The sequence below is a fragment of the Danio rerio genome, chromosome 7 (genome assembly GCF_052040795.2).
Source record: "Danio rerio strain M-AB ecotype USA chromosome 7, GRCz13ab, whole genome shotgun sequence".
Classification (NCBI taxonomy): domain Eukaryota; kingdom Metazoa; phylum Chordata; class Actinopteri; order Cypriniformes; family Danionidae; genus Danio; species Danio rerio.
The window spans coordinates 64,579,505-64,599,314 of NC_141027.1; the positions used below are offsets into that span (position 1 = coordinate 64,579,505).

The 19,810-nt window shown below is 36.5% G+C and overlaps 1 protein-coding gene across 4 annotated transcripts in view; it reads right to left on the minus strand.

Moving 5' to 3' along the window:
* sh3tc1 (SH3 domain and tetratricopeptide repeats 1) overlaps window positions 1-19,810 on the minus strand; it is a 64,186-nt gene that overhangs the window by 18,433 nt on the left and 25,943 nt on the right. For all 4 annotated transcript variants that reach the window (XM_087262024.1, XM_087262023.1, XM_087262026.1 and 1 more), the window contains 5 exons: window positions 18,821-18,853; window positions 13,775-14,688; window positions 9,467-10,226; window positions 6,738-6,918; window positions 4,509-4,659 (listed from right to left, as the gene is read on the minus strand). In XM_087262024.1, coding sequence (XP_087118150.1) covers window positions 4,509-4,659; window positions 6,738-6,918; window positions 9,467-10,226; window positions 13,775-14,688; window positions 18,821-18,853 — 2,039 coding nt within the window. The remainder of the gene's footprint in view (window positions 1-4,508; window positions 4,660-6,737; window positions 6,919-9,466; window positions 10,227-13,774; window positions 14,689-18,820; window positions 18,854-19,810) is intronic.

The window sequence follows — 19,810 nt, forward strand, 5'->3', positions numbered from 1 at the left end:
GCACTCCCCCTCATTAGGGCTAGTCCTTATGCCCCTTTACCATCAGGTCTCCCCTTCTGGGTAGCAGGTGGTCTCCGCTGTGTCCTCCCCCTGTGGGGACTGACGTGTCTTATTTCCAAAAATCCCTAGTCTATATTAGCTATGTAAAAGCAAACTTACGACCCCCGATTAAACTTTAAACATTTATTCCCATGTAATGGTAATATGTTGGGCCTAGGGGACGTTGGAAGGTTGCGCTCTTGGTGATGTCAATGCGCTCACGCTTTGGCTTGGCAAACTACACATCAGGAGCGCGACGGGCTTTGGTTGCTGTGGCGCTTTCCATTCAGTCTCCCAAAGTCTGTTTATACAGACACATGTAGTTCCCTTATGAAGAGGAACGTCCTGGTTACGTACGTAACCCACGTTTCCCGAATAGGGAACGGAGACGTGGGCCTCCACTGCCACAGCACCTGAGTCTCCAGCAGGCAAAATTCTGACAAGCTTACTCACACAGCCGACTGATATAGCCCTAATTGGCTCATCAGTTTCAGCTGTGGAGCTAAGCTCCGCAAATTCAACTGGCATTTCATTGGCCCGTTTTCATATCTTCAGAAGTGATTGGTCGTCTAAAGCCCTCCCAAAGTCTGTTTATACAGACACACCTCTATTCGGGGAACGTGGGGAACGTCCGTAACCTGGACGTTTTCCAACATCACTTGCCATCACCATTTTTACTAGCCACAATTTTGTTGTTGGTAAAATATATTTTAAAATATATGCATAAATTTGACTTTGGCATGCTAAAATTACTTGTTTTAGAAGTTATGTCCACATCCCTTCTCGTTCATTTCACTTTTTATTATGTATGTATGTGTTATGTATGTCCTTGCTCAATGAGCATGAACAAATGGGTTGTGGTTTAATAGTGTTGCATTGCAATTCGCTTTTATTTCACTTGACTTTTAAGGTTCAACACTAAGGATTGGCCAATTTTTTTCTCTAGCCACACCAAAAATAACTAAATAACTAAATATTTCTTAGCCACAAAATCTAAATAATGTGTCAAAACAAGCTAAAAATAGCTATATACATGCACTTTTTATTCAACAAAACATTTCTTAAAATAATTGACATTGAAAAAAGAATTATTGTCATGTACCTAAAACAATGTTCAGGTAACTGTACATAAATGGAGAGTAAATCTCATATTAAAGCAATTATTGTAAAGAACAATAACTAAACCATATTAACAAAAAAAAATGTAAGCCAAAGAAAGCTTGTGAAAAACTTAGCGTGCACTGTAATGAAAAGATGATCACATGCATAGTTTATGTTAGGCCCATTATTATTAGTTTAAAGCGGGGTTTTCCATACTCGGTCCTAGAGGGCCAGTGACCTGCAGAGTTTAGTTCCAACCCCAGTTAGACACATCTGAACAATCTAATTGCTAGAATCTTCCATAAAGGTGTGTCAAAGTAAGTTGGAGCTAAGCTATGCAGGACACTGGCCCTCCAGGACTGAGTTTGGCCACTCCTGGTTTAAAGAATGGTCAAAGCGAAAGCAGCTAGTTAACTAAGCAGCTGCTTACAACATTTAAAAAAATCTTGAGCTCTTGAAAACAGCAGTACTGTAAGTGCATGAGCATTGCTTTTTGTCCAGTCTATATCAAAGAGAACTTTGAACTTTGTTGAAAACACAATTTATTATACTACAATTTGAAAAGGATTTTTAACCAACCAACGTGGTTAGTGGGAGCGGCTGTCTAACCCACCCCAGCTGAAATCAGTCAGTATCCTCAGCAGTAAATAAATGAAGAACTTTTCAGCAAATGTTACTTTAAGGAGTGTAATTAAATGCTATTTTTTAAATAAAAAGTTAAAAGTTTTATTGAGATTGTGATTGTTGGTGATTGTATGGGTGTTAATGGCCATATTGCGTACTGTAGCTATACATGAACAAAGGAAAATTAAGACCTGTTTAAAATAATATTTAAGACCTACAACACAACATTTCAGTAGATTTAAGACTTTAAGGCCTAAAATTTAGCTTTTGAGATTTAAGGCATTTTAAGACATTTTAAGACCCTGCAGACACCCTGTAAATGGTGTTGATCCTCATTTTAAAAAGGGCTGATTTACTATAGAAAAGAGAAATCAACAATTTGTTGTCTCTGTATTGTTTGAGATAACCACATCTTGAGCAAATGGTGCCAATTGTAGAATGGAGATAAGTGTGGACACAAATTTAAGGGCTGTCAAAACCACATTAGCTTACAGACCACAATGCAAGCAGCAGAAAACTGAAAAGAGTGGCGACGAAATGAAGAGCGAACAAAAAATTATACAAAAAAACGACTACTGAATGTTACGTTTTCTGTATGTTAAAAAGTGACTGTAAAAATAGTGGAGTTTTCCCAATAAGAGTTTTGTAAATGAACAGAAACCAATGAATTTGACGACATGATTGAAAAGAAAGCCAGTTCAATAAAGAATAGAGTTGGCAGTGATGAGTATTAAATGGCACACCAGTAACAAAATGAATTGCTGCATGGTTAATAACATCCAGATTTTAAAGGAGAGTTTTTGAAGCTAATTAAAACGTCAACGTTGAACAATTAAAAATTAAAGCACACAAGCCTAAATAACTTGCACTTTTGGAAACAAAATAAACGTTTTTCATATTAAAAGTAGAACATAAGCAGTATCTCTTCTAAATAACTCTTGCAGGTCCTGCAAGTATTTTTTCAACTTGCATCCTCTCTAAACAAATAATTTAATTTGAATAATAATTTCAATGTAATGGAAAATGTGCAATCTCAAGGCGTCTCTGGGGCAGTTTCCAATCATTGTCAGTGTATTGTAGTGCACTATTGTAGTGCACTCAAGGCTCAAGAATGGGTCCATCGTCTGACCAGAAATCAGATGTTGCTTTAAAGTTTAAGAATGTTCAGGGTTCATTTTGACTTCATTTTGCTGAACACAGGATACTGCCGTGTACATTAAGACTGCTATGCTGAATAAATATCTTTACTGAGATCTGTCCTCGAAATTTTGTTCTTATAGTTGCATGCCTAGTGTTCTAGACAATGATCAGTTTAATCAGTTAATCATGCCACGGTACACCAGACTCACATAGAAATAGTTACAGATAACTCACCCCCATCCTTCAAGATAACATTTCATCTTTAGACAAGATATCTATACTTTGTTGAAAAGACTTTTGGTTTGAAAAATGATGTTAGACTATTTTGCAGACTTTTATTTCAGAGTACTTCACAACTGCTCCTGCGTTCATGCCTGTCAGTAAATATCTGTTTGCAGTGTAAGCTTAGCTCAGAAACAGATGATCACAGAAGCACTCATCATTAATATTCATGACCCTTCCAAATAAGATATGAACATTTTTACATACTAGCAATTGCTAGGGTAATGGCATGTAAAACCAATTGTGGAGAATTTTTTACCTTACCTAAGCCACATTCCTACTATGTAGATAGCAGAGCAATCTAACATTGTATAAATGGCTTCTATGGCAACTTTAATATTACAATTAATAATTTATCCTTAAATTATTTAATAATTAAATAGATTTAATAGTTAGTTTAAATACTTTACTCACCCTCAGGTTTTCCAAGACTATATAAGTTTCTTTTTAGTAGACATTATAAAGAATGCTGGAATTCTTACTGATGTCAATGGTCATCAACATTCTTCAAAACATTAACTGCATTAAACAGAAGACAGAAACTCGTGCAGGTGTTGAAAAAGTAAAAAGTGAGTAAATGATAACAGATTTAACTACATTTTGAATGAATAATTGGTCTAGGATTTCACACTTGCTAACAGCTCTGCATCAGTGATATATTTTTAAAAGGTTTTCATTCATTGAAATGTAGCTGCAACAAAGAAAAACTGAAAATCTGTTCAACTTAAAGTATAAAAATGATTTAAATGGCTAAAATAACAGTTTTTAATACACATTTTAAAGATGAAAAGAGGTCGGGCAGATGCACCTGATCACTGTTACCCTGATGAAAGCAGCTCTTTGTAGAAACGCGTTGGTTTTTTATGGATGAGCCATGTGAATTTTTCGAGTGCATTGGACTGATTTTTGCTGTTTATTCTGATGAATCTCTTACCCAAAGTGCACCGATGCATTATTTAAGCTACCCCTGAGGACTTTTTGCTAGATTTTGAGGTTTTTAAGTATTTTAAAAAAAAAGCATATTTCATCTTTACATTTTACAGATTAATTTGAACATTTTCTATATTTTATCGGCTCATTCTGCTGTGGCAACTCCAGAATAATAAAGGAACTAGAATTTTCTATATTATAATATTTGAAATTATTGTAGAGCTATCAAGTTATCCATTAATCAGATCTACAGTATACGCAGTTCACTTAAATCTACATTTTATTTACATTTTTATTTGAGTTTATGCTCAACATGTGGCCCCTGCCTATGGTTCCATGAAGAGGAACTCATGTGAATGCAGTGAAGGAGTGCTTAATGAAGGCTCTTTAACCTGAACATAGAGGTCCACCAGTTCTGTCTGTTGAAGGATGTGGTAAATCTTCCCTGCTCGTAACCAGGCATGAGCCTCCTTGCGTTTCTTGCCCAAGTCAATGAAGATGGCCAGACTTCGTTTGGTGTAATCTAAAGCAGCTCTGTTAGCTCTGTGAGACAACAAGACCAACATGTTAGTAACTTCAAAATCCCTGCTGAAATAAAAAGAAAGAAACCATCATAGAATTTATGAAATTAATTAAAACAGATTTTATATATAAACGGTTTTGGTTGTTACTTTACTGGTAATATTTTGCTATTTATTGGTGCACATGTTACCGGCAATGTGTGAAATTCCGCATTCTATGGAATGTCTAAAAAAATTAAAGAATGCCTAAAATCGAATGTCAAAGTATGAAATGATTGCTAATTTAAACATTACTTAAGCATTTCCATGCGGCAAAGTATATAACTGGTCTAGCCCCATCATTTTTCCCGCTAATGATGTTGGCGGTGGCGCTTGGGTCGTTGTTTGATGATGGCGATGAAAGCACTTGAGTGTTGAATGCTGTTGTAACACAGCGTATTGCCAATACGAGGTTACAAAACCACATTACAGACAATACTTCACACTTCTGTTTATTAATAGCAACCTGTACATATATTCATCTATTGTTAATCTCTGTTCATAGCTATTACATAATGTTCATAGTACATCCATCTGTAAATATCACTATAGTTTTTCCTGTAATAGCACTTTTTTAACTTATACGTATATCCTCCACTTCCTGCGATTGCTCTCCTGGTTAGACCTAAACTGTATTTCGTTGCCATGTGTGATGACAATAAAGTTGAATATAATAATAGTCTTTTATTGCCATAATTACTCTCACAATGTCAGTGTATATTATTATTATTATTATTATTATTATTATTATTATTATTACTAATTCGTGACAAACACTTGCGCAAAACCAAAGTGCCATAAGTGACCAAAGTGTGTTTTTGTGTGAAAAAAAAAAAAAATTAAGTACAATTTTAAGTGTCATTCAAGTCTTACCTACTGTTTGTTAAACACTTCAATCTCAGTTCTGCTGTCATTGTTTTTCTGGTCAAAACATTATATGCTTTATTACGTATTCCTTCCACTTTAAAATACATAATGATAAATAAAGTCTGTTGTAGTGCTCTTCGGACACTTTGCCTAATGATACTTATCATTCTATATAATGCCTAGGAAAAGTATTCAAATTCTTAACAAAAACTGAAATTTCATACTTTGCCTAAAACCATCAGGCATTCTATACACTTCCTAGGCATTCTATACAGTAACGGGATTTCACACATTGTTGTGCTAAAACTAGTATATATTAATTGAAAATATCTTAAAACACACTAGTGAACATTAAAATGAACTGGTTTTAATGGTTAAAATGTGATAGATAGTAATGCTTAATAGTATTTGTAGTGAAAACCCCTTAGAATTTTCGATGATGGTTTCTATTGTTTTCCTCAGAAGGGATTAAAGGGAAAATTGACCCATTCATTAAAGTCTTCTAATTTTTTAAACTTCCGCAGGTTTTTCCAAATATTAATGACTTTCATTCTCATTCAGAACCCAAATAATATTTTAAAGAATATTGGAGGTCAGTTTTGGTGACTAAAATAAACAGAAAGCCAATGGAACGACAAGTGGGTGAACAAATGAGGAGAAATGTGTACATTTCTAAATTAATTATTTTGGCTTAGTCCCTTTATTACTTTGGAATCACCACAGCAGAATGAACCACCAACTTATCCAGCATATGTTTTACGCAGCGGATGCCCTTTTAGCTGCAACCCAGTACTGGGAAACATTCATACACACCCATTCACACACATACACTCTGGACAATGTAGCTTAACCGATACTCTATACTGCATGTCTTTGGACTGTAGTGAAAACCAGAGCACCCGGAGGAAACCCACGCCAACAAGAGAAGAACATGCAAATTCCACACAGAAATGCCACCTAACCCAGCCGAGGCTCGAACCAGTGATCTTCTTGCTGTGAGGCGACAGCACTACCCACTGTGCCACCTTCTAATGTAGTTCACCTGAAAATTGTTTACAGGTTTCAGCTTTCTTCAAAATATCTTATTTTGTGTTTAATAAAAAAAAAACTCAAAGGTTTGGAACCACTTGAGGTGGGTAAATTAATTTTTTGGTTAAACTCTCCCTTTAATTTGAAAATTTCCTCAGGTCTCACTTCTCAGTGGCCAGGTTGAGGTAGAGCTGGCTGATCTTCTCCAGGATCTCTGCTTCTGAACTCTTGTCTCCAATCCGCTGGAGGAGGTTGAGCTGGTGCTCATTATAAATGATGCACTGGGCTTCATCTGGACACACATCTTCATAAAGCTCACACAGGTGTCGAGTGGTGTGCAGTTGGCCTGTTGGCATATAAAGAAGAATATGAAGGTACTTGTGCATCGACCAGCAAACAATTCCAATATTTCTCTATACATTACTAAAGAAGAACAAACTAGAACATAGACAGATGGAAAGGAGGGGCTGAAGAAATTAAAAACACAAATAAGTAACAATTTGAGAAAAGTTAAGTTTTAAATCATAATAATGTATTAATTAAATACATAAATGCACTCAGACAGTTCATAAGAATCAAGCTGCATGTTTTCTTTTCAACTTCTCTGAGCTGGCAGACACAGTTGAACACTAAACACACACACACACACACACACACACACACACACACACACACACACACACACACACACACACACACACACACACACACACACACACACACACACACACACACACACACACACAAATCTAAAAATTTCACCTGACGTCACTTTTAATGATGTCTTTATGAACTTTGTGCAGCCAAATTTATATATATATATATATATATATATATATATATATATATATATATATATATATATATATATATATATTTATGTCTGAAAGATGAATGAAAGTCTAATTGGTCTCTAACAAAATAAGGGTTAATAAGGGTCACAGAAGTGTATTTTTTTGGTAATCTAATTTCAAAAACAAACGTTTGTGCTTTCACATTGGCATTAAACATGATCAGTTAAGAAAATCCAACTCACCAATAATTTATAATGTATTTTTATTTAAAGGGGAGCTATTATGCTCTTTTTGACAAGATGTACAATAAGTCTCTGATATGGTAACACTTTATTTTGATGGTCCATTTCAGTATTAGTAGACTGTCTACTTAATATCTGCTATTACTGCTCCTTCAACAGACATTTAACTGACTATAAGAAGCTTTGCAAATAAATGTCAACTTTCACTAACCCCAAATCTAACCCCAACCCCAACCTAACAGTCTACTTATAATCTAATTAGAATTAGTTGGCATGTAGATGCAATGTAACTTAAACTCAACAAACAGACCATCAAAATAAGGTGAGACCTCTGATATCCCTTGAGTGTGTAAGTGAAGCTTCAGCTCAAAATATCACACAAATAATTGTTTATAACTCTTTGAAAGAGTTATAACCCGCTTTTAGGTTTTAATGGCTGCTGCTTTAAATGCAAATGAGATTGTGCTCTTTACTGAATAGGGTAGAGCTAAATGCCTATGCATCAGCACCAGGGCAGATTCAAAAACAGCACTAATGTTATCTCTGTGAAAATGTAAAATGACTAATGTTCATTAGTGCATCCTAAAACAATACTTATATACCTCTTATGCCAAGTTCAGATTGCATGATTTTAGCCCTGATTTTGACTTGCCGACAGGTTTTGACAAAGCAACGACAATTGCCTGAAATCACAGGCAAATCTGCACTCATTCATGTGAGTAACAATCACAGTGTGAACTATCAAAGACGCGATCTAAAAAAAATCGCCAATGAATTGCTGACACTATTTGGCATGAAAATTTTGTACCTGCCGGCGATTCAAATCATGTCATGCAAATTGAGTTTTGACCGAAAAAAACATTGGCATTTACCTACAGCCAATGGGAAAGCAGCATCCACTAATACCTGCAGGCCAGCGGGAGGTTGATGGAGAAGTTCAGGGCTTCTTTTCGGTCTATTTGCACCCAAGAAATGAAGGAAAAACTAGTGTAAATTTGGCAGGAGCACCCTTGTCCAACGTGTCATCTGAGCAATACCACAACTGGGTCTAAAGAGAAATAGCTAATTCCCTTCAAAGGCCAGGTGAGCAAAATAAGTACATTTCCCACCCAACTAAAGGCTTCTTTCTCATTATGTAGTGAAAAACAAAAAATATACTATATCATCTTGCGTAGTTTCCATGTCACTTCTTGCATGTGTTTGGTTGAGATGTAGTTTGTGGACCGAGACAATATTGTCGGTGATTCTTCTATTTTAAAAGTGTGAAGACATCTGTGACACCACTACCTTGAAAATCGTGCAATCTGAACTTGACATTAGTCGCTGACATTATCTAGGTAAAAACTCTAACATAGAGTAACACAAACTCAAACATCTAGCATTGCTAATTGTATAATGTTTGGTTTTTTGGGAGTATATTGTTGTATTTTGCATTGTCTGGAGCCAGCGCCTAAGCTTTTCACTCATCATAGTACACGTGCTGCTAATGATGTGACAATAAAAGTGATTTGATTTGATTTTAATGAAGGACACTGCTTCTCACCCAGGGCTGTTTATACTAATGAGGAAGAGACTGTCACTAATGTGCGGGGTTTTCCCCCTCTGATAACATTTAGAAAGGGAGAATGTCAATCAAAGTGTTTCTGCAGATTGTTTGAATCAAGTCTTAATATAAAAATGTAATTGATGAATGTTTACCATTAGATGCTAGCTACATTCACACACTTGCCACACAACTGCGTTTAACCTCTAATAAAAGTCTTTTTTGCATCATAGGTCCCCTTTAATCAAGCAGTTCTATTAACTGATTAATCATGATAACCACATACTTACTACCACAATTATGATAATTACTTACTCTCAATGTTATCGATATAAGTGGCGATCAACAGGGCCCATTCATAGTAGATCTTTCCACTCTCGCTGTTTCCCTGAGAAATAAAGTGTCTCCCCAACTGGAGAAGCACCAGAATAAAGCTGAGTTCATGCCCTTCGTCCTCAAGCTCAGAGAAAAGCTCCATTGACTGACACAGGTTCTCCTCTGCCAGCCTTTTAGCTTTGACTTGCAAGCACATGAATCCAAAATTGGCCAGCGCCACAGCCCAGTTATGTCTATCCTCAAACTCCTCACAAATCTCAATCGCGGCTTGATAGCTCTCAGCGGCCTGACGGATATCTGCTGAATGTCTGTATGAAATAGCCCGCATGTTGTAAACCACACCTTCCAGATGAGTAGTGCAGTGTTCGGGCAGTGATGCCAGCACAGCATCCAGCACTTCTAGAGCTGTGCCAGGCTGCTGGTTACAGATGTAAAGCCATGCCAGCCAGATGAATGCAGTGGTGGCGTCTGATTTGCCAATGCTGGACATGCTAGAGTGTTCCAGGATGGCGCACATGTAGCGAACAGCTCTTTCAGGCATGTTGTGTCTGTGGAAGAGCCAGGACAAACACAGAGCGTGGATGTGAACCAGTGTGGGATCATTGTGCAGGGGGGCTAAAGCAGCAGCACGGGTCAGGAATGGAGCCACTTGTGTTGGGATGGACACTCCATGTAGCTCGGGAGCATTTTCAAGTAATAAAGAAACACCACAGAGACAGTGGGACACGGTGGCTCCTACCTATGGAGGAGAACAGATAAAAGCATATTACAGATAAAGTTTATTAAGACTTTTGTATTTTATATTACTACGTAATTTATTAAGGTTAAATAGTGACTGTGTGAAATAAAATTGGGTTGATGCCTAAATAATTTCAACTTATACAATATTTTTTTTAATAATCAAACTAGTTGCAATTAATTGGTTAGTAAATTAATTTACAATTTTTTTACTAAAACATCTTGTATTAATTGTTTTATGCCATTTTCATTGTTGAAAAATAATTGATTAATTAGTGCTGAAATGTAATAACTTTTTTGTATTTTGCATTATTACATTTTTGATTTAGATTTTATTTTGCAAGGGCACATGGATCCTGCATATTAAAGATGCAGTAGGTGATCTGCCAAAAATGCTAACTGTTAGCGTAAAATCTTTGAAAATACATCCCCTCCCCTGTCGTCCAAAGCCACGCCTCCTGATATCATGAATGCGCACATTAAAGATGACACTAGACAAACCCACTAGATCATGTCAGTCACCAGTTAGAAAACTTTACAGTAGTTTATAACACTACAATTACCAATGAAAAACTGTATCATATTTAGCACATATCAGTTGTATAGCTAGCAAAACTTGTCATAATGTGCGATTTTTCATGCATGCAAGAATCACTGATCTCTCCCTCTCCCTCACACGCTTAAAGCCCTAAAGCCCCTACTGCAGTGGTTCTCAAACTGTGGTACACGGGCTTACTTCTAGTGGTACACGGAGGAATCACTGAGTAATGAAAGAAAAAATGAATACAATTTTAACCATTTGATGCGTATGATAACACAGATGTGATCAGCATTGGCTGTTCTATTAAGCCTACGATCAAAGCGCTGAAGAATGTTTACTATAGTGCATCGCGTCATCAGCTGCTAAAAACCAATCCAATTGGCGCAGGACGAGAGAAAGAGGTGAGTGGTGCTTGCAGAGCAAATACACGCTAGAGCAGTGGCCCCCAATCCTCGGAATGCCACAGACCGGCACAAGTCTATAGATCAATTAGTACATGCAACATATATTTAAAAATTGATCAAAAATTCTACAAATATGAATATGACTCTTCCTCGTTTTCAATGCTGTAGCTGCTTAAATTGGCCAACTACACTACCTTATATCAATACTAGCCATTATGGTGGTACTTGGAGACACAATTTTTTTCTGAGGTGGTACTTGGTGAAAAAAGTTTAAGAACCACTGCCCTACTGTATGCTTAGTGGTTGGTTGACAGGTTGCAAGAATTACACTTATTACGAAGCCATCCTTAGGCTACATGCTAATTCAAAGGACAGCGTAAGGCAAGCTACTTGAAAAATGTAGTGAGCTAAGCTAGCTACCTTACTTAAAATGTAGATTAACTACACAAAAAGCTACCCCCTGGGAAATGTAGCAAGATAAGTTAAAAGCTACATGGCAAAAGTATATTAGCTACATCTAAGCTATTTTTACAATTTTGATTTTTAAATCGAAGCAACTTAAATGCAAGTTAATCATATCTTAATGATCAATGAAACTGTCAAAGAAACATATGAGGCAGAATAGTTCAGTTATTTAGTGTCAATAATATGCTGTACTAAACAGAAACAAATTATAGGATATAACAGCTAAAACAAAAAAATCCAATAAAACCAGGTGTATACACACACACACATTTATAAACATAATAGTTTTAATGACTCATTTCTAATAACTGATTTCTTTTATCTTTGCCATGATGACAGTAAATAATATTAATTATTTACTGGATATTTTTCAAGACACTTAAGCTATACAGCTATATAGCTTAAAGTGACATTTAAAGGATTAACTAGGTTTATTAGGTTAACTAGGCAGGTTAGGGTAATTAGGCAAGTTATGGTAAAACGATGGTTTGTTCTGTAGACTATCGAAAAAAATATAGTTTAAAGGGGCCTTTGTTGTCAAACACCATAAAACAGGAAGAAGAAGAAATCGTCATTCTCGCATCATATGGATTTATTTTCATTGGCTAGACACCGGCCTCACAGCTCTGTGAATGTTGGTGCCATCACTTATTGATTCGTGATTGGTAAATGTAGCTTGTGTGGACTGCTACTGCTCTACTTGACCAAAAAAAAAAAGTAGCGACACTACCGCCATGCTACTGAGAAATGTAGTTAAGCTAGTAGCGTTAGCATCACTACTTCTAGCAACGCTACTGGCCAACACTGCAGATTGAATATTCAGAGTAGCACGGTAAACAATATAGGAGCGCGTCACAGGTCGTCATTGTTCAAAAATGACCCAATGTGAATATAAAACCAACTTTAGCTCAGTAAAAAAAAAGCTAGGCGGTATAGCGCTTTTTATTGATGTTTTGTTGTTAAACTAAATAAAATCTACATTATGGATGCTGTAAAATGTCCCTTATGAGACTAAAAATAGACACATCAATCTTTCACTTAAATTTTTTCACTCCAGTATTTTTTTTAAATTTTGGTTACCATCCACATTTGTGGATGTGTGGATGTTTTGGACTTAACAACTAAAGTACAAGAAATATGCAACATTTAAGAAACAAATTTTACTACTTAATTCCTTTTAGTAAAATCAACATAAATGCCCAATCCCAGTTCTACCCCTTAGCCCTCCCCCTTACCCCTACCCCTCATTTTGGCGCACTAGTGAAAGAGTAGGGGTGTCCTAATTCTCTTTAGCTTGAACGTGTAGGGCAAGCTAGCTCTTGAAACTGAGATTTTTCAGGACCACACTCGAAACCAAGGGGGTAAGAAAATCTTCAGCCATCTACAAAGGCAGCATGGCTGCACACGGAAGTCAGGAGAAAATTATTTACAACAAAATAGTATTTTTTTTATCATTATTACTGGTATTTACAACAAACAAGCCCGTTTTAATATATTTATAACCATGTTCATGTTTTACCGTCATGCTTGAAAAAAAAGGCTGAAATAAAAAAACGCTAAATTTCACTATATTCCATAAACATAACTCCTGTGTAGAAGTCCCACAACATTCTGCCACTCGAATACCCTGTCAGTAAAATGTAGTGACAGGAAATGACCTTTTTACAGTGTCTGGTATAATGTTAATGTTGTTTTCATGTTTACACAGATGAATATGGCCACGGTGTAAATGCACAGTATAATTATGAGGTCATTGCCACAATATATCGTTATTATAACATGATATCGTTGCCTTCAGTGATTTCCTTGAGATAAATAACAAAAAATGTAATGCAACTGGATTACCTACAGCAGTCGTGATCGACTGATCTCATGTAAAGTAAGAGATTGTGATGACATGATGACGTGTGCAGGTGCTGTAGTGCTGTCCCATTTCTTAGGGGGTAAATTTTGAAGCCCTTACCCCTCACACTCTGTTTCAAGGGCCAAGGGAAAGGGGTACAAAAATAGAATTGGCATTGGACCTTAGTGTGACCCCCTTGTCCCTATAGGCACACACGTTTGGTTCTGTAATTTAGTCTTCCTCTTTTAATGCACCTATAATAGTTCCTAAAAGCACTATTAAGAAGTCGCACTGACCTGAAGTGATGCCCGGCGTGCACAGCTTTCAGCCAGGCGAGGTAAACCCTGCTCACTGTAGAGTCTCGCTAACACCAGGGAAACATGGCACATGGCCTCATCACATACTTCAGGAAGCTCATCGGCAAGGATTAAAAGCCTTTCAATGAACGGGACAACACTCACAGCATCTTTAATCTTCAGGTGGAGCTTTGCCAGAAGTAAACAAGCTCGGGCCTCAGCGAGCTGATTTTTGGCAAGGACGGCTTTTTTCAGCACATACTTCAACACCTCAGGATCCTCACAGCCAAACAAACAATCAGGGACGGCCATCAACAAAGCAGAAAAGCGTTCTGACAAAGCGAAGAACTTCTCGTGGTTCTTCTGTGTCAAGTAAATGAGCGCCAGGTTGGAATAAAGGGCAGAGAGCAGAAGCATGTCTGAGAAACTATCCCGAGGTACATTTAATGCTTCTTCATAATAAACACGAGCCTGAGAGAACTTTGATCTCCCTGCACAAAGCTGTCCGAGAAGAAAACAGATACGGCTCTGTGCCCATGAGACACGCTTCTTCCGTGCCAGTTCTCGAGCTATGCCTAAATACGTTACTATATCCTCTTCATCAGAGTGACTCTCAAAATGTGTCATGAGGAATTCTGGGTAAGCTCTGTATAAGAGGGTGAACTCTGGCTGGTGCTCACGACTGCTCAAGAAGGTGAGGAGAGCGTGATGTTCATCTGGACTGCTGCCTTCCTTATCTGAGCTGACAGAAAAACGAGGGGTGTCCTGGGACACTTCTGTGTCATTTGTTTGTTTCTCCTTCTGGTGATTGATGATCAGCGCTGAAACCTCATTTCTTTGAGTCTCTTGTGCCTCACTCAATACGTGGCTGACTTTCTGTTTTAGATTGCTGACTTCTGTTTGATGACTCTTGCCTGAAAAGAAATAAGCGTATCACACATTTGTTTAAACATATTAATTATACTGTATGTAGCGAATTAGCTCAAAGTGAATTGAAGATTCATTTGAACGGGTCTTTAAAAGAATTGACATCTGAACAAATGAATCATCTGAAGATTAAGACAATAGATTCATAAATATGCACAGGCACCTTTCTTTATAGAAAGCTAAACTTTATTGACTAATCTAATAGAAACTAACATCTAACAAAAACACACATCCAGACAAGTGTAGAGAAGAGTAAAGGAAGAAAAAAAAAGAGTTTGGGAGAGTGTAATGATGGAAAAAAACAGAGATTTTGTAAGATCAAACAAGCTAAACAAAAATAATTTGTTTAACCCTAAGGAAGGCTTTGTACCACCCTCAGGAGCCGAGTTGACCAATAAGAACATATTTTATAGTACTTTGTTCCAAATTGTGGTGATTTGCATATGCATTCTGGGTGAGTGCTACTGCGGAAATGTTTAAAGTTTCTTAAAATTTTAACATGAATTAACATGGCAAAGCTGTGGCGCAGTAGGTAGTGATGTCGCCTCACAGCAAGAAGGTCACTGGGTCGCTGGTTCGAGCCTCGGCTCAGTTGGCGTTTCTGTGTGGAGTTTGCATGTTCTCCCTGCATTCGCGTGGGTTTTCTCCGGGTGCTCCAGTTTCCCCACAGTCCAAAGACATGCGGTACAGGTGAATTGGATAGGCTAAATTGTCCGTAGTGTATGAGTGTGTGTGTGTGTGTGTGTGTGTGTGTGTGTGTGTGTGTGTGTGTGTGTGTGTGTGTGTGAATGTGTGTGGATGTTTCCCAGAGATGGGTTGCGGCTGGAAGGGCATCCACTGCATAAAAACTTGCTGAATAAGTTGGCAGTGATTCCGCTGTGGCGACCCCAGATTAATAAAGGGACTAAGCTGACAAGAAAATAAACGAATGAATGAATGAATTAACCTAAAATGTAAATGATCATTCATACATCAAATTACCTTTGCAGGGATATCAAACATCTATGATCTTGTTTAGCTGTGGTAGAGTTAAACATTGATTGCAGGAGTATTAAAACCATAATATTAATACATGAGCAAGAGACTTGTTGCAAAACACCTCTTTGTATACAAAGAGGGAGTAAAGGTTTACATTAAAAGCATAAGTCTTGGACAAGTTGTATAGGAACGTGACCATGTCTGTGTCCATTTCAAGTAAATAGTTTTGGAGTTGGGTTACACACTATATATATATATATATATATATATATATATATATATATATATATATATATATATATATATATATATATATATATATATATATATATATATATATATATATATATATATAGGCTCTATACACCAACACAATCGATTTGAAATGAAATGAACAAGATGTGCTTTAACTGCAGACTGTCAGTCTTAATTTGAGGGTATTTAAATCCAAATCAGGAGTAACAACATTGTGCTTACCACTTGTTAAGGGTCCAAACTTATATGGCTTCTAGATATCTAGATAAAAGGTCCAGAGTTCATTCCAAGCATGCTATTTGCATTTGGAATCTGTTACTGTCAACTCTTAAGATGAGATCCAAAGTGCTGTCACTTTTAGTCAAGCAAGCTATCATTAAGCTGAAGAAACTAAAGAAACTCGTCAGAGAGATAGCAAAAACATCAGGCGTGGCCAAAACATATGTGTGGAACATTCTTAAAAAGAAAGAGTCCACCAGTGAGCGCAGCAACACCAAGAGACCCGGAAGACCACGGAAACAACTGTGGAACACGACTGAATAATTATTTCCCTTTACAACAGATGGCCAGATCAAGAACACTCTTCAGGGCCCGGTTTTTCAAAAGGTTTAATCCGGATCAAATTGATCCAGATTTAGTAATTCTGTTTTTGCGATCTGTGATCAGGTAATCCAGCTTACTTTTTGAGCCAGTTTTTCAAAGCAACATTGGATTGGATCAATCTGATCCGGATAGGAACTTTTCAGGATCACTAAATCTGGATTACCAGTGCTCAAACAGGATAGGAAATCACAATGTAGAACTATAGATATGTAAAGAGCGACAAGTAGAATAGCCAGCGTGGGGTCAATATAACTTTTTTTTTTTTTTATGAAAACTAAGAAAATTTTAAAAATATTAAAGTAATAATAATAATAAATAAGAAAAACAAGAAAAAGCCCACCCCATCCTCTTCCAGCAGTCCGCTCATCTGAGACCTACAACACAAACACTGTACATTGAGGATATTTATAATAAGTTTCAAATATAGATGTAAATAAAAAAAAGACTTAATGTCATAAACTCCACAATAATCTCAGACTTCCTCATCTGATGTGGAGAGAGCAGCTTGTCTGAGCGTATCCTTTATGAGGGGGATCTCAAGTCTGGCCTTGGTTTGCTGCAGTTTGGTCAGAGTCAGTTGTTCCTCTGCCAGGCGAAGCTGTGCTTCTGCCCTTTCAGTCTCTTTTTGCAATTGTTGAAAGAGATTTAAAAAATCAGTCATTGCCATTTCTTGCATTTTTTGTTTATTCTGTAATCATTGCTATCATCATTAATAAATATCCTAATAAGAAAAATATTTTCTATTGTGATGAATATATATATATATATATATATATATATATATATATATATATATATATATATATATATATATCAATTAGAGAGAAAAATAAAATTGATTGTTTTTGGTCAATTTTCACAGCTGTTTGGGGGATTATTTTATGAGGCCAAACTCTTTCTACTTTGCTGGAGGCCTATACAGAAAGGCTAAATAAGTTAAAGCCAATAATCACTATAGCCTAACAGATGAACAAATAAAATTAAAACCTTATGAATAAATAGTATATCTCGTAAGATACTGCATGATCCAAAAATAGTGTTGTTTAATAAATTTTTTTAAGTTTTCATTACATTTTAGGCATGAAATCCACGCTAAATCCACCCTTATGATGGGATCAGTTTAATCCAGGTTTTTTGGATCAAAGTGATCCAGATCCTACAAAAAAGGTTTGAAAAACCCAAACTAAAGGTTTGATCCGGATCAAAACCAAGACTGGATTACGTGATCTAATCCGATTATGTAATCCGTTTTTTCTTTTGAAAAACCCATTTTCAAGATTTGATCCAATCCCTTATCCAAAATCCTAGTGGATTACTTTTGAAAAACCGGGCCCAGGAGGTGAGTGTATGTGTGTATGTGTATTAGAGTCAACAATCAAGAGAAGACAACACCAACACTTTTTTAGAGTTCTAAAAAAGCTTTCACAGTGCTCGAACAATATCCTATAGACAGATGAGATCAAGATCAACTTATACCCGAGTGATGGGAAGAGAAGAGTATAAAGAAGGAAAGGCATGGTGGTAGTAGTGTCATGGCATCGGCATGTATAACTGTCAACTGCTGACAAAAGCAGCAGGTTGAATTCTAAAGTGTTCCATGCAATATTTTCTGCTCGTATTAAGCAAATACTTCAGAACTCATCAGACAGCACTTCATAGCGCAAATGGAAAATGACCCAAAGCATACTGCGAAAGCAACCAAAGAGTTTTTGAAGGGAAAGAAATGGCATGTTATGCACTGACCAAGTCAATCACCTGACCTGAATCCGATTGAGCATGCATTTCACTTGCTGAAGACAAAACTGAAGGGAAAATGTCCCAAGAACAAGCAGAAACTGAAGACTGCTATAGAAGCCTGGTAGGGCACCAACAGGAATGAAACCTGGCATCTGGTAATGTGTATGCGTTTCAGATTTCAGGCTTTAGTTGACTGCAAATGATTAGCAACCAAGTATTAAAAAGTGAAAGTTGGATTTATGATTATTATTTTGCCCAATTACTTTCGGACCCTTAACAAGTGGGAGGCACATCTGCAACTGTTGTAATTCCTACAGCGCTCACATGATTTGGACATAAAAATCATCTATTAATAAATGAATTATTGCACATACATATTTAAAAAAATGCCCAATTTTCTTTATCTTATTTGCTCTAGTTGAATGAATGACTGAGTTAATTGTGAGCAAAAAGACAGATTGCAAGAATAGATGCACAGAAAGATAGAAAAAGGACAGACAGACCAACAGACAAACGGACGGATGGACGAACAGACAGACAGCTTACTTTGAACTGAACCTGAAATTTCTTTTGCCACATCTGTGGGATGTAAAAAGAAGGTTATATAAACAAATGTAACAAAATTACATTATATCAATTACAGGGACCAAGACAGTAATGTATCTTTTAAACAGATTCACAGCTTTACAACTTTCTTGTCAGAAGACATACAGTTTAAAATCTTCAAGAAAAATCTTTAAAAAAAACAGATGGCTACATCTTGTATAAACATTTAGTCAACAGAATATGATTAAATGAATAAATAAATATATCAATTTCTTCTTTTTTAAAGAAACAGCAGGAATTACTACCACAAAACACATTAATACCACAAACACATTGACATTACTTGAATATAATGAGTTATGATGATTTTTTAAGCTGTTCTCCAAAAATATGATAAAATAATCAAGAATATATCCTTGCAAATACTTGACCTAGTAAAGAAACAAATAAAATATTCAATGATAAATCCCAAAATAATTGATCTTAAAAAAAAGAATATGTTAACTTCACTGATAATGCTCAAACTAACTATTGAGAGATTGTGTAGACAGTGTTGTTTTCCAGGACCTGTTAAGATTAATGTTAACTTAAGCTCCCTTGCTACGATTTTTTCTTTATCATTTATTTTGTTATTTTTTATTCTATTTATTTTGTCATTTTATTTATTCATATATGTAGTATTATTATTATTAATGAGGATGGAAATATTAAGCGACTCGTTGGCGCAGTATCGCTTCACAGCAAGAAGGTCGCTGGTTCAAGCTTCAGCTGGGTCAGTTGGCATTTCTGTGTGGAGTCTGCATGTTCTCCCCGCATTCGCATGGGTTTCCCCTGGGTGCTCAAATGTCTGTAGTGTATGTGTGTAAATGAGTGTTTGGTTGTTTCCTGTGATGGGCTACGGCTGGAAGGGCATCCGCTGCATAAAATCTTTGCTGGATAAGTTGGCGGTTCATTTCGCTGTGGCGACCCCAGATTAATAAAAGGACTAAG